We start from the raw sequence: 27,970 nt of genomic DNA on the forward strand, positions 1-27,970 counted from the left end.
AGAACGGGAAATCGAGAGAAGCCTTGTGAACGCCGGGTTTTGTGCAACGTCTTCGCAAATCGTATCAAGGGGGTATAGAGGGTCCCAATGCAGTCAATCGAAGAAAATGAAATCCGCTGCATAGCGGTAGAAGGAAATCCCCACCATCGTCAGCCGAAAGGTGGTTGGTCAAATGATCTGAAGTAGTACTTGAGTGGACGCAAGATAAAGATAGGACGAAAGGATATTCTCGAGAGAGAAAGTCACAAGAGTTCCTAGACTCGTCCCCTCGTCGGTGACCTTTCTATTCAAGTTCCACAGTCATGTAGATTTCGTCTCATGCTCGTCGCTCTAGAATGATAGCTGGAACATCTCGAGGAGAAGAGAAACTAAATGGTGTGATAATTGATCACGCAGCTCATCACCGAAGCACGTGGATGTCCAACGAGAAGCGGAGACCGTTGTGGGATCCATATCTAGACACCTTCGCCCTAAGAGGCTGTATTGTTAAGAATGTCTGTCCTCGCACACCTGATGGGAGTGCCGTGTTCTCCAGTAAAAACCTCGAAAAGATGGACCAAAGATGATCGTCCCGTTGCACACGAGTATGCAACGGAATGGGGATAAAAAATGCAGAAAACGTAGTTTGGAATCTGGCCAGCGACGATCGCCACGGCAATGCCACAAATGCTCTCCGGAGTCTCCAACGTGACTTAAATGTGGGGAGCGTAGGCTCATTCGCAGAGGCCGAATCCATGGTGACAACGAATCATACGTCAAAGGTGACTGCTGTCTTGCTGTCGAGAGAAAGGTTTCCACGGGGAGGAGGGCTGAAGTAGTCGCGTTCTTGGGAATGTTGCGATTTACATTCCGGTAGAACCGCATCACGAAACGCAGATGAGATACAGACTCGTGGCGAAAGTACGCAACCGTTCAAGTGGTCTCGCAATTCACAAGCCGCAAGCACCAGGCGTCCACAATAGCTTATAGTCCTGGATGAGCACCGCCCGTATCCACGACGTTGTCGGAGAGGTTGATGAGCAGCTGGGCGAGGCAACGCTTGGTGGCCGCGTCGTCGCGAAGGACCGAAGAAAAGGTGGCGTCGCGCAGGGGCTCAGGCAGGCATTGCCGTAGAGCCTCACGGGCTCGGGCGTTGTCGCTGAGACGGAGGAAGCAGCGCACAACGTGCTTGAGGAGTCGCGCTGTCTGCTGCTCAACCAACTGAGCTACCATATTGCTAAGTACGGTGCCGACCGCATAGAACCGCTCGTAGGTAGCACATATGTAGTTCAGTCCACTGTCGTCAAGGAGAATCTTCTGGACGATGAAGATGGCCACTGTCTTGCTCAGCTCGGATCCCGTCTCCATGATTCTGAGGCACAGAGGGATAATCTCGGTGGTCAGCAGGAAGTTGATGACCTCGGTCGAGTCGTTCTTGACAAGCGCGCCGATGACACCAAGCGAGGTGAGACGAAGGTACTCGAAGGGCCGCGACTTGGAGGTGGTGTTCAGGAAGGGATACAGATACAGGGGAATATGGGCTATGACACGTCATTAGTATCAGCAGCGAAAAGATAGTTCCAGTGTCACTAGATAGCTTACCCTTGAGGAACAAGGTGCGGGTGTCATTGTGGGACGCGACACACTGCAGCAAGGCCAAAGCGTTGCAGACTCGGTTGGAGGCGGCCGCTGTGAGCTGACTAGGGTTCAACAGCGTATAGACAGAGATGATCTCTTGAGTCAACGAAGTCATGACGCCTATAAACACATGGCCAGTTAAGTTAGCTGCTGCTGCTGCTGCTTGCGCAGAACTCGAGGCTGAACGTACCGAACGAGTGCCACAGGATGAGGGCCAGCTCGGGGACTTGCTCGCGCTTCTTGCTGAGCTCCAGCAGAGCGGCCTCGCGCGTATTCTCGTTCAATAGATCGGCAACGTATTGCATGGTCCTCCTATTGTCCTCTGAGACATTCTCGAGGCCGTTTTCCTGAACATGAGCCACGGCCACGTTGTTGTGAGCTCCTGCAAGGCGGTTGTAGTGCTGCTGTTGGGCGGCGGCAGCGGCAGCAGCAGCTTGCTGGGCCTGGTGGCTGGGCTGTTGGTGCATCCACGATTGCTCGTGGGGATTGTACTGGTGATGACCATACATGTTCGGATTCGGTAGCATCTGACCAGGTCGAGTGACGATGGTCGAGTGGGTGCGCTAGTTGGCGAGACGAGATTGGGTTTGGACCGTGCAAGTAGAGACGCACTGGTCGCTCGCAGGCGAGTGGACTCGACAAACGAAATACGTATAGTACGGGGCTCCGTGGGATCAGCACGCCGAAACTCGTTGGCGAGGTGGAGGTCGCTCGTGAGGGTGATATGATCGGGCGGCGGTGGTGATTGACGAGCTTCTTCAATTTTGCGACCCAGTTGATTTTGGGCCAACTCCAACTCTGATCGTATAAATTTAGGTGTGGAAATGTTTGGAAGGTTCGATTGTCTCGGTAGGCACCGGAGATCTGTATCGTCTGTTTGGACCGCGCGAGGACAACGTTGTTGTCGTGGAAGCAGCGTGACGATGCGATATACCGTGGACTGGGTGGTTCCCTTCCCACGTTTCGATCGAGGGCTACGAGGGACATTGGCCAGTGCCAAAGTGCTGTCTGTTTGTGCTGCCGGCCTGCGCTTATTTGCCGGCCAAGTGGGTTGCTCCGTTTCTAGTTTCCACCTCTTGGGGCTAGTTACGGTGCTGGCTGGGGAATAAATGTTACACCGACCACCGAGCTTTAACCGCGGGGAAGTGAGGGATTCTGATAGATCTGGCAACTATCTTCGGCGCCCGCGGATTCTGATTTATGATTCGACGTTGTGTCTCTAGCTAGACTATTTACGCAAGTACATTGTACATGTGGAAACAACTCGAATTCGACTTGTTTGTTGAAGCCCAATAAATATCCAGGGATTAATCTCGACTTCTTGACTTGGTATATTGTTGGTCAATCTTTACAGAACTTACCATCCTGCACATAAAGGCTCTCGAGCTGCGTTTAGATGTGCGTTGATCAATATAGAAAACCAAGCATGTTCTAATTCTTGAGTAACTGCACACCTCTTGGCCCCCCAACCACTATACATCTCTTTATTCGCAGTAGACCAATGCCATTAAACTACGCAGAGGTGTAAACTCGCTGTAGATTAGACCCCAGTTAGTACGGATCTTTCATTATGTAGCTCGCTGCTATTCAGCAACCTGGCCATGCGCATGCAAGATCGAGGATGCAAACCACATGCACTTCCACATTGTTACTTATATTCGCTATCAGGAAACATCAAGGTCGTTATACAGCAGAAGGCCTACTCCGCACACTTTCAAAACATCCATATGCTCCATTAGGATCTACGACTACACACACACACACGCTCGCGCCCTGCCAATTTCGTCGCTCCTCCCATAACCTCTCTCGTTGCTTTTGAGTTGGCTCTGACCTCCCAAGAACTTCAACAAAATCAAAGCTACGAATTAGTAGTATGAGCATTCCTATTCAATCATTGTGACATGCCAAGTTTCCCGCGCTGTGCCCAAATCTGAATCTAATGGAAAGACGAGCAAGTCCAACGATAAAACGAGAAACGGCAGTGTCATCCGCGTTTGCCGACAACGAGCGCGTCGTTATAGGCGCACCTCCTTCAGAATTTGGTCTGCCATGTTCTTAAATTGCCACGTGTTGCCCGCGATGCGCTTGAACTGGATGCCATGCAATGAGAGCAGGGGCACCTTGACGATGAGAATGTCAAATTCCAGCAGCATGTTTCCGCCCAAGTCGCTTTGCACCTGTGTCGTGGTTTCACCAGGTACTCTTCTGGAAGAGCCACCGGGATCTCGGTCCATCGTATCCTCGTCTGAAACCTCCGAGTTCGAATCACTTCTCTCCGGGCCCTTTCCCGGTGTTCGTGGTGTCGCCGCACCTCTGTCCATCTCCCGAATCTCTTCCCGTTCCCTCTCGGCTCTAATGCCGAGGCTGAGTCGTCGGGGGCGATTGTTTGGTAGTGGCGGGCTGGCAGGCGCATTCCTGAGATCAATGCTAGGAGCGTGCTGGCAGCTGAACCCCCCGCGAATTTCCGTGTATTCCACGCCGAGTTGATTGAGTACTCTCTTCACATCTGTCCGTATCGCCGGCACCGATTTCGTGGATGTAGTCGAAACGCTGAAGAGACCCTTCAAAAAGACGGGCTTCGCCAACTCCGAGTCGTCCAGACGCTCTGCCGAAGCTCCACTGGCGTCGCCTACGTCCTGGTCAGTCTCCTCAGGCACATCAGCCGCACGTGCCCCTTCCCTCCGAAGTCTCCTCTGCTGAATGCTTTCCCTTCGAGCATGACCCAGTGACTTCGCCCTCATAGAGGTTGCCCGCGCGTTAAGCGCGGCTTTCTGCTCCGTTGTGGGCTTTTCGATCGTAGTGGACTGATCCGAGCCACTTGTGGGCGGCGGGTCCTTGGCTACTCTGTTGGCAGATCCGAATGGCCGTCTCCTGAAGTCGGCCGAGTTCACACTAGTGGAGCGCCCAAGTCCCTGTTTACTACCGGACGTGCTACCTCCGGCTGATAATGGGGGGCTCAGAAGCTCCCGGTGCTGAGGCTGGCTACTGCCGGAACGTAGACGTTGATCTTGACCCTCGTCTCGATCGCGTCGAGACCTCCGAATGCTGAAACTCTTACGTGGCGTGACCGGGGTCTCGGCAGGGGAGTGTACCTGAACAATAGGCGGGTGTGAGCGATCTTTGTCCAATCGTTCGGGTTCCCTTCGGCGTCTGGTGCTAAATCGCCTCAGAATACCGGCCGCTGTGCTCTCCTTCTTAGGCACATCCAGTTGCCCGTCGGCGGGGATGTTGGGTACAGCGGGGGTAAATTGAGCCTTCTTGACTTCTTCCGGAGCGTCGTCTTCGCCGTGCGTCCGAGCACGAGGACGCGACCTGCCACCAGTCACCTTTTCTCCAGGCATCTCGTACGTGGCCGTGTTGACATGAGCCTGCTGCGGGGCCACAATCTCGGGCATTGGTGAGTCCGCGACGTTCTTCGGCGCGTGAGACTTGGGTTCCACGTCCACTTTGTCTCGACCCTGCTTCTCTTTTACAAGATAGTAAATGGAGACAAGGGGACTGAAGGCATTCAACGGATCACTTCCAAGGGCCAGGGCTTCTGTGCTGGGAAGTGTCAGGTTGTCGCGGCTCGTTGCGGAATTCCTCCGCCTGTAAAAATCGAACCCAAAGCCTCTTTTCTTTTCAATATCCTTGGGTGGCGGTGGTAGGTCCTTTTCCTTTTGGAAGAGTTGAACAGCACGCTTGTACTCATCCGACTCGATTAGCCTGGTGAGTTGCGCCTTGATCACTTCGGGGGGCCCAAAGTTAAAGCCGGTCATTGCGTTGATGACTTCAGGTTCCAAGGGGAGCGTAAGAGGCTCGCGCAAAGGAACATGATTCTCTGGCCCCCCACCGTAACCTTTGATCATCCATGGATGGCTCATGACCTCATGCATGGTGGCTCTGGACTTAGGGTCTGTGACCAGCATGCGAGAAAGAAGATGGCGACATTCTGCCACGCGTTAGTTTGACTTCCTCCGGCCAAGTTGCACAAGACAACTTACCGTTACTCAGCCAGCCGGGATAGTCCACCAGGCCCTTCTTGATCTTTGCATGCAATGCTGGCATGCTCTGATCATCAAAGGGGACCTTTCCACAGACCAGGACGTATAGAACAATACCGAAACTCCATACGTCGACCTCAGGGCCAGTGTATGCGCGGGCTTGCAAAAGCTCCGGGGCGGCGAAGTAAAGACTGCCACAGAAGGTCTTCAGATGGCCACGGGGGGCAAACAGGTTGCTTAGCCCAAAATCGATGATCTTGATATCGCCCGTCTTGGAAATCAAAATATTCTCGATCTTCAAGTCGCGATGGACGATGCTGTTCCGGTGGCAGTAGTCCAGAGCGCTTGCAATCTGCCGGCTGAACTTGCGTGCTTGTTTCTCCTTCAGCTTTCCGTGGGAGATGATGTAGTCCAGCATTTGACCGCCATTTACGTATTCGAAAAGCATATACCAATGATAATTTGTGCGAACAACATCTCGCAGCCCACAGATGTTGGGATGGTCGAGGAGCGTCACGATAGCTGCCTCGCGCGCGGTGCGTATTTCCTTGGACTGGTCTGCCCTTTCTTTGTCGGCACGACTGTGATGGCCTTCGTCGGTCGACCCTCGCGGAATGATCTTGCAGGCGACCTGGGAGAAGGGCCATGTTAGCGACGGGTTCAAGTTGCATGGTCAATAAAAACCAACCTGTTCGGTCATGTCTTCCTTTTTAGCCAATTTGACTTTGCCCATACTACCAGCGCCAATCGTCTTGCCGAGGATCCATTTTCCCGACTGGGTTGGAATCGAGGTGCGCGTCGTCCTCTGCTTGGCGCCCGTTGCGCGTGCATCTGCTGCTGCTTGCATGACGGGTGGAATGGCAGCCGGACCTGCGTTGTTGGCAACTACAGTCGGACCAGCCATGTCGCCTGGAGGATTGGTGGCGGAGCGGGAGCTGCTTCGGCGGTGGCTACCCTTTGAATCGACACCTCGGACGGCGGAAGGCGGATGACGGTCTTTGCTCGAAGATCGCTTGGAATATTGGGCTACGTTGTTCGTTTCATAGTCCTCCCGCGGCAAAACGTCCTGAGCGGGGCGGCTGGATGCGGAGGATTGGCGATTGTGCTGATGGTCGCGGTGATGATGATGGTTGTGGGAGGTAGAGCGATGTGGAGCTGGGCCAGAACCAGAAACGGTGGTGGACGCTGTGGTTGGGCGCGAGCGGGTCGACTGCGACCTCGACGGGTGGGAATGATGGCCCGGTTGCTGCTGATGATGCTGTTGCTGTTGATGTTGGTACTCGGTGGCAGACGTTGACATTGTTGTCGGGCTTAGGTATCAAAAGCCAGGTAGGGAAAAAAGTCAAATTGATGTTCCTTCCAGTCCGTTCCGTTGGAAGCGACAACCTGCAAGGACATTCAGGAGCAGAACGATGGGTAAAGTTACCACCACCCCCTTAAGGCTGGCGACGCTTGAACTTTGGGGTCAAGCTACGTGCATATGGTGCGACTAAGGTACTCAGGGCTCTTGCAGCCGTGGGTTGGGGGGGCGGCACCCACTAGATGTTGTCCTTAATCCCGAGTGCAGATTACTCGCTACTTCAATGTGGGTAGAAAAGGAGTGACCACGGTCGTGAGCTCGTTGTCAGCAGTGGCCAGTTGACCTTCAACAGCTGATTGGAGGTCTTGCTTGCACAGTCAATATATTCTGATTGCTTGTTTGGGAAATAAGTACAAGCAGAATGGGAATGGGCTGGGCCGGCCCAGTCCACAAGCTCGCTGGTGTCCGGGGAGAGGCTTGCAGCGCGCAACTTTCGAATGAGATTGAATGTCCCACCGGCTTGGTCTGGCTGGCAAACGAACGCCAACAGTTGTCGATGGGGTCCCTGATTAATTATCCAAGATGAAACTCGACGGGCTGAAATATCGGTCGGGCGCTATAACTGCACATGTGCGGAGTGTAGGATCGTGCGTGCGTGCGTGATGTGACTGATGGATTGTGGAAGATGAGTGGTTTGCGATTCGTCTGCTGCGGCTCGCATCTTGCAGTTGGGAAGACGTAGAAGCTGTCAAGAGATGATAACAAAGGAACCAAGTGACACAAGGCTTAAATCTTACAACCAGTTTTCCCTGGGTCTGTTGTGTGATGGACGGATATGACGACAATTGATTGACGCCAGTTTATGGGCGGTTGTTTACGAGTACCATGGTACTCTGGGGCTAACCGCCAATTCATCAACGGCATGGAAGCTGGTACGAGTCGACGAGGCCAACGGGCTCTCGGTGGATTTGGAGCAATGGGCGAGCTGGAAATGCATGGCACCTTTCCCCTTTTGTCGCTTCGATATTGAGCGCAAGGAATGATACTCATTAGGAGAGCATAGGAGGAGGGCTTGGTTTGTTTTGAAGGTCATGTCCGGGGCAGGAAGCAAGGTTGCCAAAACGTCGATTACATACATCTCTCCGTGTTGGCTCCAGGCATCAATATCGCCCATGTTGAAAGTACAATTGGATCGGAATGGACAAAGGGAACTCGATAGAGTCATCCAGCCAGTCCACTCCGGTTCCCGTCGCAAAGAACAAAAAGTCGACTGCAGCACCTAAGTGTGCCGCAAGGGGACAATTCTACTAGATCTGGGCAGTCTTGCCCGATCTCCTTCCTGCCCTGTTCCTGCCTAAGCAAACTTCAGCTCGGACGGGAATGCTGTTCACCTCAAAATGAGAGTTTTACCACCAACTTGTCGGCGATCACCTGAAAGCCAATCTGCCAACTGCGTTGCTTCTGTGGTTTGAGTGCTCTACCTAATGAAGTTGCGAGATTCTAATATTGCTCTAATATTGCTAGAATGGATTTGAAATTGTTCTCTGCCTCCAAACTAAGTCATTTCATCTTTGTTTTCCTCAACGTCTGCCCCTCTTCACTACACTACCAGGTTACCAGGTTTTAGTGCTCATTTACCCCCCGCCCACACCGTCCCGAGAGTCCCACACAAACTCGGCACATCTAGGCGCGCACTAAGACAACCCATAGAGATGACACTCGTGGCTTTAGTACCTGCCTCGGTGTGCTCTCCGTCCATTCGCGGAAGCGGTTCGCACTAGTTTTTACAGTCCAATCAAGTAGGTTGATGAGTTCCAAGGGTCTGGGATAGGCTGGTCAACCATAAAAGCCATTCTCAGTGTTAGTTCCCGCCCTTATCCCGGGGCCGACTTCGGTCTGCATTATTATACATTTGGCTGGGACAGATGTATCAGACTTGGTTTGCATTGGGTAAGTTCTTCATGCTTGGGAATCCAACTTCAGATTCATCAACGGCGTCTGATGATGCCCGCAACTCCCACCAGAGCTACTTGCAACCGCCGCACCATGCCCTCTATAGACTCAAGGCGGCCAAACAGCTAAGGGCAATGACACCATATAGTCCAACTCCCATCCTCGTCCCCTGTCCTTGCACGACAGGCGTGACAGCAGTAGTGTTCGAATCACCAGAGGCTTTCTCACTCAACACCATCTCCGCGGCCACTGGCTCAGCATTGGTGCTATTAGACGTCACTGGCTTTGAAAGCTCCACCAGCGGGTCGGAGGAAGACGGCGGCCTCTCAATAGCGACAATCATGGGCTTGACCATTTCGCAGTTGAGCGCCTGCGTCGTATTCATCTGCTCCATGGCCGTGTTGTTGGTCTGGAACCGCAACCTCTCGCGCTGCCCGTCGCCATTGCCGGTCCAGGGCGTCCACTCGGGCGATCCGGCGAGGCGAAGGGTGTTGGGGTCGAGGGTAGCAACGAAGCTGGCCCAGTATGCCATGGTAACGGGTACAATGGCCGCGTTGGTGGTGAAGTAGCTCTTCGGCGGGGCACCGTCCGTATTGTTTGGCCCGAACACGCCGTTGAGCTCGACCGTGTGGTAGGCACCGAATCCGAGCTCTTCCTGCTCCTGGTCTATAACGGCGTAGCGGTAGTTGTAAGTGGGCGCTGTCGTGCTGCTCGCAGCGACAATGTCGTTCTGCAGCTGGGCGCTTACGCAGTGGGCACGGATGTCACCCATGCCGTTAGCGAGGGGTCGCCACAATGCACCGGCATCGTCGAAGATGGGGGCTGGAGGGTCGGGGTTGAGATAAGTCTCCGCCAAAAGGTCGAGTGAAGCGTTAGACAGAGACTGGGAGGCCTGGTTGTTAAAGAACGTCAGGGCATCCTCGGTAGTGTTGGTGGTCTTTGCCACGTTCTTGGTGCCCTCGTCTGTACAGGAGCCCACGATGGTGGGGATCTTCAGGAAGTTGCCCTTGGCGAATGCCGTTACAGAAGCCTCCTCGATGAGCTCCCCGTCGATGTGTGGGTTAAATTGGCATTCCTCAGTCTGGAGAGAGCTGGCAGGGAGGGCCCGCATGCAAGCCAGCGTGTCGTCCGATTCCGCACAGCCTGATGCGTTGACGAGACATGCGTACTGTTCCTGGCCTTGTTCTAGTATCCGAATGGTGGCTACGGACACTGATTCCATGATAGCACCCTTGATGAGGCTGGTGTCGTTGCGCAAGGCCATCATTAAGAGCGAAATGGAGGTAGCCCCTGACGAGTCTCCCACGGCTACCATCTGCTCAGGGTTGCCGCCAAACTAGAATGGTATGTATCAGTATGATGCTCGCCCAATGTGACCTGTGTCCTCAGGTTTGACTTACAGCAGCAATGTTGGTCTTTAGCCACTTGAGTCCTTGAATCTGGTCTTTGAGTCCGTTGTTGAGACTGCCGTTATTGATAACCTCCTGGCTCTGTAGGAAGCCGAAAGGTCCTACGCGGTAGTTCGTCTGCACCACAATCATGTTTCCAAATGCGGCCAACTCGCTCGCATTGAAATTCGCATTCGAGAGCGACTGAAAACCACCGCCCTGGATGAAATACATCACCGGGAGCTTGGAATCTGCAGTAGCGTTGGTAGGTGCGAAGATATTGACGAAGAGGCAGTCCTCGTCCACGGTGAACCTCTTGTTCGGCTGCATAGTGAAGTCTGACGCAGCTCTGGGGAGACATATCGGCTGGAACTAATTTGAAAAGATTAGCTCAACCCATCTCGACATCAAGGAGAGTTGGCTGGCAATACCTCGGTGGCTTGGACGACTTCAGTTGTCGCTGGCGGGTCGATAGGGGCAGCGAAGCGAAGGTCTCCAACCGGCGCAGCTGCGAATCTCACCCCAAGCCATTGGGTGACCCCGATCTCCTCAGGAGTCCCTTGAAGCTGGGTATAGCCGAGATCCACGAGTGAGTCGACAGCGCTGGCCCGTCTGGCGGCCGCAAATATCAGCAAGGCTGATGCCAGCAGTTGAAGGTTAAACATGATCGAATTCTCCTCGTTGGGCCGGGCCTGCTGGCGACGAAACAGAAAATCGACAATGAGATTAAATGAACGAATGAAAATAAAAATGAGTGTGTCTTGGTATGGACCAAGGGTAACACAGAGCGATTGAAACGAAAGAATAGTATGTGCGGTTGATTAATTGAACTCCAGCCTACCAACACAAACCCATCGTCTGATGTATTGAGCAATGATGGCCACTATATACTCTGGAAACCCATGCATGACAGCCGAGTAGAAACAAAAATTCCCAGGGGCTATTTGAAAGATAAAGTTCTCGCTAGTTTCAAGTTATCTGCACTGCTTGGCAGGCTCAACGTTGAAAATATGGTTATAAGTTACTGTCCTGGCCAAGGGGTGCATGTTGCGCTAGATTTACCAAACAGGGATGAGATACCCTAACCCAGGCACAACCCGAATACTCGGATTTGATCAAGTGCCCGTCTGAATGTTGGGATCGCGATATAAGAGTGTAGAGGAGTGGGGCCATGTACAACCTTGAGGGGCCTGGACCATTCCTCGTAGTCATACCATACCATATGTCATGAGTCGTGTTCGGGAGCCAAGATGTGCAAACCTTAAAAGGCAGCCCTGAAACTTGATGGGCCGAACTAAACTCCGTACCTGTGTGATCGCCTTGTTCAGGAGTAGTGATGAGCTCGCGTTCGGTTTTATAACGATTCCTCAACCTCAAAATAATATCACGGTCTTTTTAAGTGGTGTCTTGGTATATAGTGCCCACTAGTCTTGGGTTGTCTTCCGCTGAGGGTACATTCGATAACGCAGCTAATAGAAAGCAGGAAGGCCCAACCACAGCTCAGGGAGTCGAGTATATTCGATTCGATTCGATTTACTCAGCCAGACTCCACGGAGATATAAAGATAAAACCCGTCCGGTCATCAAGGGACAAACAAATAAACCTCTAATCTTCCCAGGTATCATCGAATCGCTTGATAGTTGCTTGATACCTGGTCTCGCGGTAATCGGGATTTCTGACGACTCGTCCTCGACACCTCGGACAGACGGACAAACGTTACGTTGTAACAGACGCAGGTGCGGTGACTAGACGCGATATTCTACAACAAAGCATGAAAACGGCAATATAGAAATAAACGTGCTTTTGGCTGCAGTTATAAGTGGGCATGATGACGCCAGTCCCCTATGCAAAACATCTGGGTATATACTTAATTAACCAATATCAGTAACGTCGGAGTTTCTGTGCTCAGCCTTACATTGAACGAAACCTGACTCAACCCCAAATATCAGCATTATCTCCTTTGACGAAGGCAGAAATACTGGCAGGGTCACCCTCTCCAGTTGGGAATTCAGAGGCACTAAACGAAACAATGTGGCATCGGATATAGTATATAAATAGTTTGTAATATTGTGGTCATGTTCACAGTAAAGATGGTTACCGATAGCTGCAACACACAAGACAACATAACAAGAAGCAATGCAGGTATGAGGACGATTATTAGATTAAAGACTAAGTATGTACCGAAAGCGAAGCAAGTGCTTCGGTCCCAAACTTCTACGGCGCTTAAGTAACGGTAAGGGTTGTGTTGATTCGCAGGTCCGCACTCGAACTCCCCATGAAGACGGTGAAGTCACCCGGCTCAATGACGTATCTCAGGTTGTAGTCCCATACACCAAGATTATCGACCTTGATTTCAACCTTGACGAAGAAAATGACTCGTCAGCGACTCATTACCCGAATTGCGTTTTAGGAGGGTGGAACAGGGGCGCAGTACTTACCTCGACAGTTTCTCTCTCACCAGCTTTGATGGGCACCTTGGCAAACCCTTTCAGCTGAATGTTAGGCACGACAACACTAGCGATCAAATCCTTAACGTAGAGCTGCACAACTTCGGTACCATCGCGCGTAGAGTTGTTGGTCACATCCACAGACACAATAACAGTATCGCCCTTCGCAGCCGTCGTCTGCGACAGCTGCAAGTTCGTGTAATCGAAAGTGCTGTACGATAACCCATAGCCGAACTCGTACAGAGGCAAGGGACTGTTGAGGATGTAGTTGTTGCCAAACACCAAAGTGCCATTGGGGTACTCCTTACCCGGGTTAGGGTAGGCACGTGCCGAGTTGAGGAAGTCGTAGTAAACGGGGGTGGTGCCGACGTCGTAGGGAAACCCGACGGAGAGTTTGCCAGAAGGGTTGGCGTCGCCGTACAGGATGTCGGCGAGTGCGTTACCGCCCTGTTCCGATGGGTAGAACTGCTGGACGAGGGCCGCGGCGGCGTCGCTGATCCAGGCTTCGGTGATGGGTTTGCCCGAGCTGAAGACCACCACGGTGGGCTTGCCCGCGTCAATGACGGCTTGGACGAGGCGCGGCATGGCGCCAACGAGGTTGAGGCTCGAGGTGTCGATATGTTCGCCCGTTGTGGCATTGAGTCCAGTCCAAAGCTCGCCTTGATCGCGACTCCATGTGCCTACAACCACAACGGCCACGTCGGCTGCCTCGGCCGCGGCGACGGCTTCGGCGAAGCCGGATTCGTCGTTGGACCAACGCTCGCAGCCTTGGGCGTAGGTGACGGTTCCTTCACTTGCTGCTTTGATGCCAGCAAGAGGGGTGACGCCCCTGAGCGAAGCTTTGTAAGGGACATAGTCTCCATACTAACAAATATTAGTCTAGGGCAGGTGAAGCGGAGTAGAATAGTACTTACGTTCATGAAATCAGCCATTGGCCCAATGACGGCGATGTTGGCATCCTTCCTGAGCGGCAGAATCTCTTCATGGTTCTCAAGAAGAATGATGGACTCCGTATCGAGTTCTCTGGCAAGTGCCACAGTCTCTGGAGTGTTGATGTAATCCTTCTGCTCGTCTTTTGGTACTCCGGGGAAAGGTTTCTCAAACAAGCCCATCTTGAATTTGGCCCGCAGCGTTCTCCTAACGGCCTCATCGACAACGTCAAGGGACAGCGTGCCCGCTTCAATCATCTCGGGGATCTTTTCGAAGTTGTACGAGCCACCACCCATCTCGATATCGTTGCCCGCAGGAAGAGCCTAGGTCAAGTCTCAGACATAAATAATATACCATCAATCAAACTGACTTACCAAGTTCACGACAGCTTCCGAATCAATGGGACTGCTCTCGCACATGAAGAATGCACTGCAGAGGCGGTCAGTGCCACCGGCATCACTGGTGATCTATCGACGAACATCAGCACCCTTATCTGCATTTTGTTTTGTTTTATTCCATTACTCACGTAGTATTCGTAGCCCCACTCAGTCCTCAGAATGTCGGTAAGGAGGGACTTGTCGGCGATGGTAGGAATACCATCGTAGCAGTTGTAAGAAGACATGATGGAAGTAGCTCCAGCATCTATGATGGCTCGCTTGAAGGGAGGCAGATAGGTCGTCAAGAGTTCTCGCTTTCCGCCGTGCACTGGGGCGGTGTTGACACCTTGCTCGGGTGAAGCGAAGGCAGCCTATATGGTTTAACCCCTTTTCGAGCCAGGTGAGCAGCACTTCTGGACTTACGAAATGTTTTACCATGGCCGAAACGCCACCGGATTGGAGACCCACGACGTACGAGTATCCGGTTTCGCCAACCCTACAGCAGAGATTAGCCACTTTCTCGAGTCAGATATATGGGATCATCCTACAAATAGGGATCCTCTCCGTAGGTCTCCTCAACTCGACCGAAGCGCAATTCGCGAGCCAAATCAACCTGCGGAGCAAAGAGGTTGTTGACACCAAGAGCTAGTGCTTCCTGGGCAATAGCCTGTCCCATTTTCTCGACCAAAGAGGGATTGAAGGCTGAAGCAAAGCCAATGGGCGAGTTAAAGATTGTTCCATTGGGGATCAAAAAGCCGTGGATACCCTCGCTCTGAACCCAAGCCGGTATCCCCAGCGTCGTGTTTTGCGTAATGTAGTCCTGGGCTACCTTGATGTTGTCACTGAACACACCCCAGGGCGCCGGGATGCCGACGTAGAACTGGCCGCCGCGCTTGTCGGTGCTCCATACCAGGCCAGTCTCGTTGAAGGTGTAGTCGGTCTCGTTCATCCAGTTCCGTACATCTCCCTGGACCAACTGCGAAGTCTTCTCCTCGATGGTCATACGGGATAGCAGGTCCTCTACTCGGCTGTCGATAGGAGCCTTAGGGTCCTTGTAGACTGGAATTGTGCCATTCGTGCCGTTGTAGCTTGCGGCTTGCGCCGAAGCAAGCAACAGCGGCGACAGCAGTGAGGTTGGGGCCCGCATCTTTACTCAATGACTAGGGGAGCTGGCAAGACGAGCATGGAGGCAGCTCGCTAACAGTCAAACCCGAGCCGTACATATATATAAAAGTGCACATCGAGTTCGAGAGTAGCATTGGTAGCTGCGCCATCATCTCGGCCCTGGAAAGGAATCCTTTCTCCGCATCACATAGGTTCATCATAATCTGCAGGATAGATTGCCCGTACATGAACTGCAGGCGGTCTCCCCAGGCTCAACGTGCCACCCGGACTGCTGGGCGCTGGGATTCTTGAGGAAGCCAGGCCCGGTCATCCTTTTGCTAGCTGGTTCTGGTAGCGAGCAAGGCACCAGGGTGGCCAAGAGGTTGCTTAACAGTCCACAGTCCCAGATATGCTGTAGTTGATTGAGTTCCTCGTCATTCAAAATGGTCGGCGTGAGGAGAAATCAAAACTTGGGGTAAAACGGGGAAGGAAAACCCTGTAGAAAATTCCTATTGGTGGAATGCTCATGGGGTTTCTGTTTTTTTATCAGGCACAACATCGCGGCCAACATTGGTCCGGTTACCGACTCTTGGAGCTCTTCTGTTACCGGAACTCTCCACTGAAATTCGCCAGCATCAACCCATCAACGTATAGAATTTCTTCGTTTCCGTTCCTAGTGGCCATAGACAAGTGGAACCCTCACAGTCGTACTGCACGCTTGCACGGCCAGACTGCATCGATCAGTTTCTCCGATTTTACGTCTCATGAGAGCCATCAGGTGGCTTGCCGGGCCGCGGCCCCGGGGCGAATCGCCGCCCAGATCCGATTTGAAGCATATCTGAAGGTAGCTTTAGCCAGTCATCGTGAGACGATGAATTATATCTGCGGGTCTGTCTCGCAGTTGCTCAAATTATGCTGTTGTGGAGCCCCTGTATCATGGTAACTATGCTGGCAGCCGAAGAGGCAATGGGGTTGAACTGTGTTCATCCAAGAAAGCCTCCCAGCTTCATCCTCTCTTGACCGTTTATTTGTCTCTGACCAATCGACCCCAATCGCCCATCATGAAGTTTCGCGATGGCATGTGGCTAGTCGCTGAGGGCATGCGAGTCGAGTACGCCGAAGATGTCCACGAGATCACCCCTACAGAGAACGGGTTGAGTCTGTTGTGCCCAACGCGACATATCAGGTCTCGCGGCGATGTCCTCAATCTTAGCACCATCAAACTAGTAAGCCCAAACATCAACCCCATCAAGCTCCCGTATGGCACTCTAAAACCGCTGTTCAGGATATCGAGGCGGCTTTCGATGGGGTCATCTCTGTTGAAGCTACCCATTGGTCTGGTGCTGTGAACCGAGGACCACATTTCGATTTATACCCCAATGGCCGGCCAAAAGTGGAAGCCAAGGTGACCAAGGGCCACAAGGGAACTACTCTGAATTCGGGTTCACTGTCAGCAACTATACACCCAGATCGACATAACTTCGACATCCGATTTCACAGCACAGATGATTCCAAGCAGTTGACCTCACTCCTGGGACGCAGTGTAGGCCTAGCCTACAATCCGGCACCGAGCAACCCCCGGCAGACTGGGGATATGCGAGACTTCAAGCATTACATCTTTACGCAGACCACGTTGAGCGTGGGCGAGTCGGTCCACGGCCTGGGCGAGCGTTTCGGGCCGTTCAACAAAGTTGGGCAGAACGTGTCCATGTGGAACGCCGACGGCGGCACGTCGAGTGACCAGGCCTACAAAAACGTCTCGTTCTGGCTCAGCTCCAGGGGCTACGGCGTCTTCGTAGACACGGCTGGCAAAGCTGAGCTGGAAATCGGCAGCGAACGCACGACTCGTGTACAAACAAGTATCGAGGGGCAACGGTTGAAATGGTACATCATCTACGGCAAGACTCCCAAAGAGGTTTTACAGAGATATTCTGTTCTTACAGGCAAGCCGGGCAAGGTGCCCAGTTGGAGTTTTGGATTGTGGCTGAGCACCAGCTTCACCACCAACTATGACGAAGACACGGTCAAATCGTTCCTTGAAGGCATGAAGGAGCGGGACACCCAAGTAGACGTGTTCCACTACGACTGCTACTGGATGAAGGCTTTCACCTGGACAGACTTCGTCTTCGATGCCGAGCGGTTCCCAGATCCCAAGGGCCAGATTGCACGCCTCAAGTCTTCAGGCTTGGTGAACAAGGTATGCGTATGGATCAACCCATACATCGCCCAACATGGTGCCGTATTCGAGACGGCTGCCAAGAACGGGTACTTGCTGAAGAGGAAAAATGGCGACATCTGGCAATGGGACCTATGGCACGCCGGCATGGCTTTGGTGGATTTCACCAACCCTGCCGCTGTCGACTGGTACGTCGGATGTCTGAACGGCCTGTTCGAACAAGGAGTTGATGCCATCAAAACGGACTTCGGTGAGCGTATCCCGACGTTAGACGTCGAGTGGTTCGACAAGTCGATCGACCCGCACAAGATGCACAACTATTATGCCTTCATCTACAACAAAATCGTCTACGAGGCACTGCAGAAACGCTACGGCCCCGACCAAGCCGTCCTGTTCGCCCGCTCCGCCTGCGCGGGCACGCAGCGCTTTCCCCTGCAATGGGGTGGCGACTGCGAGTCCACCCCGGAAGCCATGGCCGAGTCAGTCCGCGGTGGTCTCTCCCTGGGTCTATCAGGCTTCGCCTTCTGGTCCGTCGATATCGGCGGCTTCGAGGGCTACCCGGCCCCCTGGATCTACAAGCGCTGGGTCGCCTTCGGCCTGCTGTGCTCTCATTCCCGCCTCCACGGCAGCAGCTCGTACCGCGTGCCCTGGACCATCGACGACGACGACCGGTCCGACGAAGGCTGTTCCGCTACCCTGGCCAAGTGGACCTCACTCAAGACGCGCCTCATGCCGTACCTGTTCGCCCAGGCTGCAGAGGCCATCGAGATGGGCGTGCCGCTGTCACTGCGCGCCATGTGTCTCGAGTTCCCCGACGACCCTACGTCATGGTACCTTGACCGCCAGTTCATGGTTGGTGACAGGCTCCTGGCCGCCCCGGTATTTGAGGAGTCAGGTGAGGTCGAGTTCTATCTTCCAAAAGGCAAATGGACGTCGTTCTTCACGAACCAAACGCGCGACGGGCCCGGGTGGTTTAAGGAGAGGCACGGCTTTGGCAGTCTGCCGCTGTACGTGAGGGAGAATACGGTACTTGTGCTTGGTAAGGAGGGGGTTAGGGGCGCAAGCTATAATTATGCTGAGGATGTCGAGGTTTGTTTGTACCAGGCCAAGGAGGGGGCGAGGTCCGAAGTTGTGGACAGGGATTGGAATGTGTTGGGGGCGTTGACGGTGGGCGCGGATGGGGAGTTGAAGGGTAGTGAGATTCTGAAGGGGAAGTGGGTGAAGAGTGGAGAGGGGAGGAAGATCGAGGAGGTATTTATGAAGACTATTGAGTGGCTTTGAATGACATGACAAGGGATGGTGATGTTGATACGTGATGGGTTTATTATTATATAGGCCTGGCCGGTTGGGCTTCAGGTTAGTTCTGTAGGTACTATCTAGACCGGCAACTAAGAATGAATGCACACGTCTGCTACTTCTAGTATCACCAATCCTTGTTCTCGTCTGGTAAGATGACAGTATGAATAAGTGTGTTCACATTCAACTCTTCAGGTTAATATATGCGCTTTCGTTCTATACAAACCAATGAGAAAGGAAAATAGCAAATAGAAAAATGAATGATAGTTATGTAGGCGATGTCGCGCCATTAGCAACAGACCTTAAAAAGGTCATCAAATATACAATACATTCTTGGGGGTATACAATGCTTTTGATTTCCCAGCTACTCTCTTGCTAATTCTCTCTTTCTCTCTCTCATATCAATGTATGACATATGTTATAGAGTATATGCGTTTTTCATTTCCGACATTTCCCAAACAGACCAGTAAGCTCATCGTACTCAATACCGGAGCTCAACGCTAGAGAAACGCTTCTTCATCGTATCAACGAGCCAGTCCCTGTCTGGAATCGAGTTCTGCCGGCGGCTGAGGTTTCCACCCCCGTACTTCCACATGCCCTGAACGCCAAAATCGGCATCGAGAGTGATCTCGGTATCCGCAGACATTGCCTGGAGATGATGGCTTCGAGATTCGCTCTCGATTTCCGGGAGTTGCGGTGAAGCGGCCCGCGCTGCACGGGCTGCGGAGGGAGTCCACAGGACCTTGGGGGCTTCATTGACAGCCTGGGCGGGTTGCGACCAGAGCAGCGGCTGCGTCGTCTTGGGAAGGTTGTCTGGAGAAGGTTGTGCGAGGCCAGACATGGCAGGGTGTACATTGTCGGAGATGCTAGTTATGGAGCCGAAGAAGACGGGGTGACGCTTGGAGACATCAAAGATGGTCTGTTGCGATCGAGCTATAGCCTCCTGAAGTTCAGCGTCCCATTGCGCGGGCAGAACTTGTCCACGAGAGAACCTGTGCTGGGGGTAGCTGGCGGCGATAGCTTGGCTGAGAGCGGCCGACCATTCCTGTGGCGAAGCGGATCTACGAGTGATCTTGGGGGCTAAGTGGCTCGCCCTGATGGCCTGCTGAAGCTCGTCGTTCCACTGTGCTTTCGAAGCGTTGATGCGGACAAACTTGGTACTGGGATAGCTAGCGTTGTATGCCTCACGCAGAGCTGCGTCCCAGTCCTCCCGGTAGACTACAGCAGGTCGGTATTGTTGCCGGAGTGGGACATAAGGCGTCATTTCTGACGATGACAACTCAACGTCCAGGTCTTTACTGACAACAGGGACTTCAGGCAACTCGGGGAGTACTGCGGCCTCAGACTCGGACTGCTTCTTGCCCCACCAGCTACGGAAACTAAAGCCACTCTTGGTAGATGTAGCGGCTGACGACGTCTCCGTTGTGGGAGAAACGAGTGATGAGGGAGACGAGGGAATTGAGGCCACCGATGGGCTCTGCGGGCTGATGGTGGACATTGTGATCCAGTCCACCTCAACAGTCGTCGTACTGGCAGCCCACAACTCTGTGGATTGCAGTTTTGAAAGAGGTTCTTCAATCACTCGCGGCTTGCTGGTCATGTGCAGGGCTGCAGGCTCGGCCGAGGTCGTCCGATAGACTTTACGCTCAGAGTCAACTTTGAACAGACTTGAGACACCAATTGCTTCGCCAGAACGTTTAAACCACAAAAGTGAGCCATTGTTCAATGTCTCAACAGCCGACGTTGTCGAGAGTTTCCACAAGTTTCGTGTGCTGAGCTGCTGAAGAGGCTCCTGAGTAAGGCGAGGCGCTCTCATCATAGAGATTGCTGCAGGAATCTTTGAGGTCCTACGGTAATCCGATCTCTTGAAGCTGGTGTTGAACAAACCATCCACCTGTGGGTCGTTTTCAGAGCTTGGCTGCTCCCACAGTAATAGCCGAGGTTGAGTCTCTGTGGCTTGGCTGCTCATGTCAGGAGTGACCATCACAGCATCCTCCACTGATTTAATAGCGACATCCAGCTGCTGGGAAATACGCGACACTGTGGCAGCCCAAAGGAGTCCAGCTGGCTCGTCCATCTCTTCCATGCTAGGTTGCCATAAGTCTGTAGACTCGATAGGGGCGATCTCCTCCATGCGCGGTTGCGAACGGACAAAGTCACCAGTTGGCAAGTAGCTATTCCATACGGCCTCGTCTGGCTGGGGAAGTCCCGTACCACGTGTCTTGGTGCTTGTTCTGGCTTCCCATAGTTGAGCAATCTGTGCAATCTGCTCAGGTGTCCACATTTGCATGCTTTCGAGAGAAGCGAGCTCCTCGGGACGTGCCTGAGACCGAACCCTATCGACGTTGACCGGAATGTAGCTTGCCCAGACGGCATCGATTGGCTGTGACAGACCAAAGGACTTGGGTGCCTCAGCAACCTTGGCTACCCATAGATGGATAGTGTTTTTGGGCATCCACATCTGTGTGCTCTCTAGGGCAGAGAGTTCCTCGATGCGGGCCTGAGACCGAACCCTATCGACGTTGACCGGAATGTAGCTTGCCCAGACGGCATCAGTTGGCTGTGGCAGACCAAAGGACTTGGGTGCCTCGGCAGCCTTGGCTACCCATAGACGGATAGTGTTTTTGGGCATCCACATCTGTGTGCTCTCTAGGGCAGAGAGTTCCTCGATGCGGGCCTGAGACCGAACCCTATCGACGTTGACCGGAATGTAGCTTGCCCAGACGGCATCAGTTGGCTGTGACAGACCAAAGGACTTGGGTGCCTCGGCAGCCTTGGCTACCCATAGACGGATAGTGTTTTTGGGCATCCACATCTGTGTGCTCTCTAGGGCAGAGAGCTCCTCGATGCGTGCTTGCGTCCGGACCATATCAACGTTCGCTGGGATGTAACGCTCCCAAACGGCCTCAGCTGGTTGTGGCAGGCCGAAGCCCTTCAGTGGCTCAGTGACCTTGGCGACCCAGAGTTGCTTAATGGTTTTCGGCTGCCACATTTGAGTGCTCTGAATAGGGGTGATTTCATCGATGCGAGCCTGCGATCGGACAACGCCAGTAGCTTCCGGCAGATACGTCTCCCAAACAACGAGGGCCGGTTGTGGCAAGCCGAAGCCCCTTAATGGCTCGGCGGCCTTGGCGACCCAGAGTTGCTTAATGGTTTTCGGTTGCCACATTTGAGTGCTCTGAATAGGGGTGATTTCATCGATGCGAGCCTGCGATCGGACAATGCCAGTGGCTTCCGGCAGATACGTCTCCCAAACAGAAAGGGCCGGTTGGGGCAGACCAAAGTTGCGTACCATTGTCGTAGTCTTGGCCACCCAGAGCTGTTTAATTATCCTGGGCGTCCACAGTTGTGTGCTCTCGATAGGAACGATATCGTCGACACGGGCTTGAGATCGAACGATTTCAGCTCCTGCTGGGATATAGCTCTGCCAGACCGCCTCGTCAGGTTGGGGAAGTCCCTTGCTATGAGGCAATTCGGTCGTTTCTTTGGCTACCCATAGTGTAGGTCCGTCAGTTGTGGGAGAAACGGCAATCGTGGGAATCGGCTCCTCAACCATGATATCGAAATCTGTAGCATCCCGCTCATCAGATATATCGTCCGAGTCGAGCGCCATCTCATTGGGCTCATCATCGTCGTCGGATCGTATCTGATCCATGTACTGCTGGAGGCCATAGTTGCTCAGAGGCGCCGAAAGCAAACTGTTGTTGGAAGATATGTCTGTTTTCAGCAAGCTGGCGATCTCCCACAGAGTCGTCTCATCAAAATCGTCAGCCTCGCTGTCCTCGTAGTCGAACTCATCGAAGTTGCCGCCTTCCGCCTCTTCATCGTAGTCGTCGTAGAAGGATGACGAGTATTCATCGGCCTCAATCTGCCTCGCCCTTGCCTCCAAAGTTGCACTCATACGAGGCGCGCCAGAGGTCATAGTGCCAGGCATTGCCATGAATGTCTGCCGCGGCGGTTGGTAGGTCGCGTTCTCACTCTTTTCGCCCCAGGGGAACTGGAAGATGCCAAGAGTGCCTCGCTTGTCTGGCAGAGGTTTAGGACTCTCGACTGGTACTATGTCAGTATTATTGAGCGCGTATACATGAATCAGACAACTTACGAATATCAGGGAGGAGTGTGACACGCTTGTTCCTTCGCGGCGGGCGCTGAGTAACCGGACGCGCGGAAACCTTCGGAGGTATTGGCAAAGGTTGGGGGACATCCTTGGTCCATAGACTGCCAGCATGAGACTTCTTCGCGTCAATCGGCTTCTGCCATAAGCTGGAGCTCTCAACGACTAAGGGCTCCGAGGATTTCCTGGCCGCTGGACGAACCGACAGGCCCGTAAGAGCAGGAGACTCGCAAGTTTCGAACGGCTTCTGGGCCGGTGATGTCCACAGTGTCCCCTTGTATATCTGCTCCACGGGTCGGCTGGGCTTCCAGAGTCCGCGTACTTGGACGGGTGGCACGTAGACCTTAGGTGCCAGAGTCTGGAAGCCGGCTTCATTTTCAGAGTCGGACTCGTTTGTGTCCGGAGGAGTTGGGCTGCCCAAACCAACCTTGGAGACAGACAGGAAGTTCAAGTTGTTGCGTTTCATGAGCAAGTCTGGTGCGTTTTCCGCATACTCTAGCTGAGCTTCGGCCAAACGTGATTGCCAAGCACTGGCCCTGTTGCTGGTAGAGCTCTGTGAAGACGGCGTTTCGGCACTTTCATCGTCCTTCAGACTCGACCTGCTTCCACTTCGCATACGAGCTCGTCGAGATGCTCTCCGGTCAGCAGCAATCGATTTGATGGAGGATTGTCTCGAGAGGGAATTGGCCGCTGTCGCATTGGCCGCTGTCGCATTGGCCGCTGTCGCATTGGCCGCTGTTGCGTTGGCTGTGGAAACTGGCCGCGAACTCTGCACAGTAGACAGAGAGTCGCGATCAAGATTGTGTTGCATCAACTGCCACTTATTTTCTTGTTGACCCATCTCGAGCTCGAGGTTCTCTAGTAAAGCAATGCGTTTCCCCTGACTTTCGACAGAGTCACGGTTGGGCTGTTCAAAATTTTGCAGCTGTGCTTGTATCTTTCGATAGGCTGCTTCAGGGGACTCAACAGGCGAGGGCTCCGCGGTTGGCACAACCATGGCATTTTTGTTGCTCATCCCGTTCAGAAGTAGAGGCGTGGGAGGTGGCATCTTCCTGGCACGCAGCTTGTCTTGTCTGGCGGAAAATGTCGGGCATTCTTCTCCAACACGGTGATGCCACTGACTCGAAATTTGGTTTCCAGACTTTTCAGAATGAGGCAACTTGCTCTCATCATCTTCCAAGAAGAATTGTTGGTTGTCGGCCGCGTGTGTTAACGAAGTATCCAACATAACTGTCATTACCTCCTGACCAAATCCACCAATACCCGACGGAACTGGATGCTGCTCCGAGCTGGGTTCATTCGAGTCCTTTGAGATATAGGTTGAACGGGCGGTAAGCCACGATTGGTTTATATCGACTGGAGCAATGGGCGAGTGCACAGAGCCCCAGTTGGTCGTTGCTACCTCGTCTCGAGATTTTGCTTCACTGATTCCCGACATGTCGGAGAGCCTGCCGGCAGGTAGGACTGGAGATGACTGGCGTTTCCTATCCATGTATGATGGCTGTCGTGTCGTCTCCTGGCCAATCGGAAACCCGGGCATATACGAGTTACCGGGATCATTACCTAGATTGCGCTGACTGTTTTGTGCTTCTCTTTGGTTTGACCGGTCAACACCAAGAGTGCTTTGCGTTCGAACACTGCTTCCGTCTGTAGCCGTAGTCTTCGACCTTCTCTCATCAGCTCTACCTTCCTCCACGGTCTCCGTGGGTGCTTTTGTACTCTCTTCTAGGAATGGTAGTGGCAGCCGAGGTAGGTCTGGGACGGATGACCGCCGCTTAACGCTTGTCGTAGTTGACGATGCGCTCAGAGGCGGGAATAACAAGGCCATTTTCTCATCAAAGGTCATACTCTTGGTGTTATTTGGGAGTGGTCGCAGGGCCGTTCCAGCACTCATTGGGGGCGGTGGTAGAGGTGGTAGTTGTGTGGGGCTGCCAGGACGGGATTGAAAGAGAGACTTTCTGCTATAGATGGAGCCACCAGATTTTGAGCGCCTGTGTACGTTGTTCGGGGAGTCCATCTCGGCCTTCCTTGGGATAGGACGCGGCCGGTTGACGACAGATTTAGACGACTTCAAGGGTGAAAACGGCGTCTTGGAGGCCACTTGCATGATGCTATCGACAATGTTGGGATCATCGTACACGATGTTATTGATAAACATGACTGTCTGCTGTCTCTGTACAGTGGACTCTGAAGTCACGGTCTTCAGCGCTTGGGCACGAGGATTTGAAGGCAATCCAATAGTCGGTCGACGTTGTAACGGCGTTTTAACCGGTTCTTGTATCTTCGCTGGTGCCGTCTCTGGTGGTGTTGGCGCCCTGGGAATGGGGATGCGGATAGGCCCGCCAGGAGTAATAGGCTGGAAATTCGGCGTTTGGGTGGGCACAGCCTGTCGTGGCGACCTTCTCCTTAACTCGTCCTTATTAGGAGACAGCTGAGCAGAAGTTGACGATGCGTTTCCCTCCACGGACAAGCCACCATACGTCTGTGATGTCTTCATCGAATCGGAACGGGCAACTTCGGGAGGTGGTACTTCAGCCAGCGTCTTTCGCTTGGTACTGGCGGCTCTCTTCATTGCATCCTCCTGCGACATAGTCGGTGGTATAGGCGCCGGTCTCTGCGCGATGAGCATGGGTTCTCTCTGCGCTTGCGCTTGTTCCTCCCGTCTGTCCTTTTCGTTCTTCGCAGCTGTGGCCAGATCAATGGTTGGCATCCTGTTCAGAGGGTTCGGTCTGTCTGGGTGGTCCGACACAATGGGAGCCGAGATGGCAAACCTTCCGACGGTGATGTTTGCAGCAGGAGCCCCCCTTACGCGGTCAAAAAAGCTCGACTTGGGCTTGCTGATTTGCGCTCTGGTTCTCGGGATTTGCTGAGTGGACTCCGTTGGCTGCTCCATTGCCCGCATGGGTGGAAAGAGTTGGCCCTGGATTGGGGCTCCGCCCATGCCTATGTAACCAGTTACTGGCCTCATAATGTTGGGCAACGTTTGGTCGGCATCGTTCCTTGCGGCATAGGCAGACACAGACGTGGTGTTCATGCCCTTGACATCCTCGTATCGGGCCGGAGGATAGTCAGAGTCTGCCGACGATATGTCCCGATCTGCGTTCAAGTCCCGGGGCGTCGGTGAACCTGGTAACCGGGGTCGGTTATCTCGCATGGATACAAGAGTTCCCGAGAAGATAGTCACGAGAGCTGAGAAATTTTAGCCAGATGTCCTCCCACATTGGATCCTGGTACACGCACCAACTAAAATCGAGAGACCTATAGCTGGAATGGTCGTTCTGAACAACAAATCAATCGTGTGCAGTCCCAGGAGGAGCGTCACACTCGTCTGTTCAAAAGTCAGCACAAGAAAGCCGGCATGCTTACAGCGATCCTACCCCTAGCCAAATTGCCAGCGCAGCGATAGTTAGAAGCACAGCCTTCCTTTTAAATACGGCCTGTTGGTTTCCGCCGGCATCCTTAGGGGCGGACGAGAAGGCCCGGATGGCTAGATATGCGAGAATGACAACGTCCACCGCAATGACGACAATGGCCACGGGGACAACACTCGATACCGGTACACAGGTTGGGTTGAACTGGACCCGGGTTTCGCCCACGAACACCATGCCAATAATAAATCTCGAAAGGAGAAGTGCCTGCGGTATCATGCCAGACACCGACTTCGAACCCTGGTCCGCCACAGCCCATAATAGATATTGCTCGATGGAAACGCGGGCGACCTGGTCGAAGAGCGAGGAGAAAATCACGGTGACCTGGCATGCCGATGCGGCAGTCGGTTCGATGACGGTGGAGATGAATTCGACTTGCGCCCACAGGGCCGAAGACGCAAGAAATGTGATGAGGGCCAGCCTCAGGCCATCCCGAAAGATTGCCGAGCCATAGCCTTTGATGTAAAGAACGAGTCCTGCTGATGAAGCGTTGACCAAGATACCAAAGGAAAAGGCGGCGATCAAAGCCTGGACAGTTCCTGGAAGGGCCATTTCGGTGGTGACGGCGACGCGCTACGGCGTCGAGAGCGAGTGGAAGTGGTAAAAAGAAAAATAAGCCCAGTCAATGGGTAAGATGCAAAAAATTATTATCAACGAAGTGAACAAATCATGATGTGAGGTCAGAATCCCTATAGCGCTATCCCCGACGACATGATTGAGTATACAGAATCCGGCTCGCGATGAGGCAGTTGGCAAGAGGAAACAGCACGACCGCAACTCGACGATGTGATGGTACTCGGTAGCATCCGCAAATATCACCGGCCAGCGTGCGGCACCACTCGAACCATTACGACCACACGTCCACAATCCATCTGGTCACGCAGTCGACTCTGCGAACCAGGTCGAGGGTGCTTAGCCCGGTTGAGGTCTGTGGTCTCAAACTGGGTCCGTACAGGGCCGTGTTCGAAATGTCTCGATTGGTATATCATGCCGACGACCGAATATGGTCGTGATTGGGCAGGCGGACGGGCTGATGGGTCCAACTGGGACGACGCCCAGCGGTAGCCCTGTCTGACCTGCTGGTCTGAGTTTCACTTGAAACCCGAGACGTTCCACTCCAACGTAGAGGCGCAAGTGACTTCTTGAGGCTCAATTTTCTTCAACGGCAGCTCGCCAACAGCTTCTTGGCTGCAGACCTCCTGCATGTAGAGAATACCTAAATAGACAGAGATGTCGCGCTTGCCGGTGGGAAAAATTTGTGCGAATCGTTAGAAATGCTGTACGCAGTTCGTAACCGCGAACACGTGCGTCGAGAGAATCGGCATGAAACTGGGAGAGATGACCAAGAGAACCGATATTCACCCGATTGGGAGTTCGGAGTCTGCGCGCGGAAACAGTGGAAGAGTGGACGACATGTCTTGGCGACGGTATCAATTCGTGAAATCTTTGCTGCTATTGGAGTCCTGGCCCAACCCCTGGGTCGCACGGGTCTGACAAACTAAAGTTAGCTCGAGGGCCCCTGGAGCTCAGACGAAATGTTGAAGGTTGCAGACGTTCTACTACGGAAGCTTCCAAAATGCTGCCGCGCACAATGTACGACGCCTGCTCTTGGACTTACTACTCATCGTCATTTTGTATTTGGATGAGCTGCGTCACAGTATGATGCAGAAGTGAAAGTCATGGTTTTCAAAGAGATATATCAAGCCAGACCGGGGTGCAAAACTGGGGCCTGTTGCTTGCGCTCATCAAGTCTGGACCTGTTATTGGTGACCGCATAACCTCGTTTGCGATGCTGTCTATGACATACCGCTGTAAGGGCAAGCCGGTGGCGGCTATCGGTTGCGAAACGCCAAAGCA

General features: G+C 53.3%; 6 protein-coding genes across 6 annotated transcripts; 1 reads left to right on the plus strand and 5 right to left on the minus strand.

The window, feature by feature from the left end:
• Nucleotides 1-849: 849 nt before the first annotated feature.
• Nucleotides 850-2,292, minus strand: BCR38DRAFT_32485 (cell differentiation protein rcd1). Its single transcript, XM_040854806.1, has 3 exons — nt 1,808-2,292; nt 1,582-1,737; nt 850-1,520 (listed from the first exon to the last, which is right to left on the minus strand). Exons 1-3 carry the CDS (start codon nt 2,142-2,144, stop codon nt 964-966), a joined length of 1,050 nt encoding a protein of 349 aa, XP_040713418.1. The 5' UTR covers nt 2,145-2,292; the 3' UTR covers nt 850-963.
• Nucleotides 2,293-3,632: 1,340 nt separating this feature from the next.
• On the minus strand, nt 3,633-6,900 carry BCR38DRAFT_347222 (uncharacterized protein; the record flags this gene model as incomplete). The annotated part of the gene is made up of 3 exons (XM_040856323.1): nt 3,633-5,548; nt 5,601-6,231; nt 6,289-6,900. 3 exons carry the CDS (start codon nt 6,898-6,900, stop codon nt 3,633-3,635), a joined length of 3,159 nt encoding a protein of 1,052 aa, XP_040713419.1.
• Nucleotides 6,901-8,736: 1,836 nt separating this feature from the next.
• BCR38DRAFT_494496 (Alpha/Beta hydrolase protein) lies at nt 8,737-11,096 on the minus strand (the record flags this gene model as incomplete). Its single annotated transcript, XM_040864726.1, has 4 exons — nt 10,673-11,096; nt 10,254-10,613; nt 9,082-10,189; nt 8,737-8,816 (listed from the first exon to the last, which is right to left on the minus strand). The coding sequence occupies exons 1-4, from the start codon at nt 10,904-10,906 to the stop codon at nt 8,737-8,739; spliced, it is 1,782 nt and encodes a 593-aa protein (XP_040713420.1). The 5' UTR covers nt 10,907-11,096.
• Nucleotides 11,097-12,387: 1,291 nt separating this feature from the next.
• Nucleotides 12,388-15,575, minus strand: BCR38DRAFT_439941 (glycoside hydrolase superfamily). The gene is made up of 7 exons (XM_040860670.1): nt 14,544-15,575; nt 14,419-14,491; nt 14,145-14,366; nt 13,993-14,085; nt 13,603-13,941; nt 12,680-13,552; nt 12,388-12,599 (listed from the first exon to the last, which is right to left on the minus strand). Exons 1-7 carry the CDS (start codon nt 15,140-15,142, stop codon nt 12,465-12,467), a joined length of 2,334 nt encoding a protein of 777 aa, XP_040713421.1. The 5' UTR covers nt 15,143-15,575; the 3' UTR covers nt 12,388-12,464.
• A 585-nt stretch (nt 15,576-16,160) lies between these two features.
• On the plus strand, nt 16,161-18,556 carry BCR38DRAFT_487098 (glycoside hydrolase family 31 protein; the record flags this gene model as incomplete). The annotated part of the gene is made up of 2 exons (XM_040864110.1): nt 16,161-16,325; nt 16,385-18,556. 2 exons carry the CDS (start codon nt 16,161-16,163, stop codon nt 18,554-18,556), a joined length of 2,337 nt encoding a protein of 778 aa, XP_040713422.1.
• A 496-nt stretch (nt 18,557-19,052) lies between these two features.
• BCR38DRAFT_411227 (uncharacterized protein) lies at nt 19,053-26,665 on the minus strand (the record flags this gene model as incomplete). Its single annotated transcript, XM_040858551.1, has 4 exons — nt 19,053-22,621; nt 22,674-25,874; nt 25,926-26,013; nt 26,063-26,665. The coding sequence occupies 4 exons, from the start codon at nt 26,663-26,665 to the stop codon at nt 19,053-19,055; spliced, it is 7,461 nt and encodes a 2,486-aa protein (XP_040713423.1).
• Between the last annotated feature and the right edge of the window lie 1,305 nt (nt 26,666-27,970).

Source organism: Pseudomassariella vexata (assembly GCF_002105095.1).
Source record: "Pseudomassariella vexata strain CBS 129021 chromosome Unknown BCR38scaffold_10, whole genome shotgun sequence".
Lineage (NCBI taxonomy): Eukaryota > Fungi > Ascomycota > Sordariomycetes > Amphisphaeriales > Pseudomassariaceae > Pseudomassariella > Pseudomassariella vexata.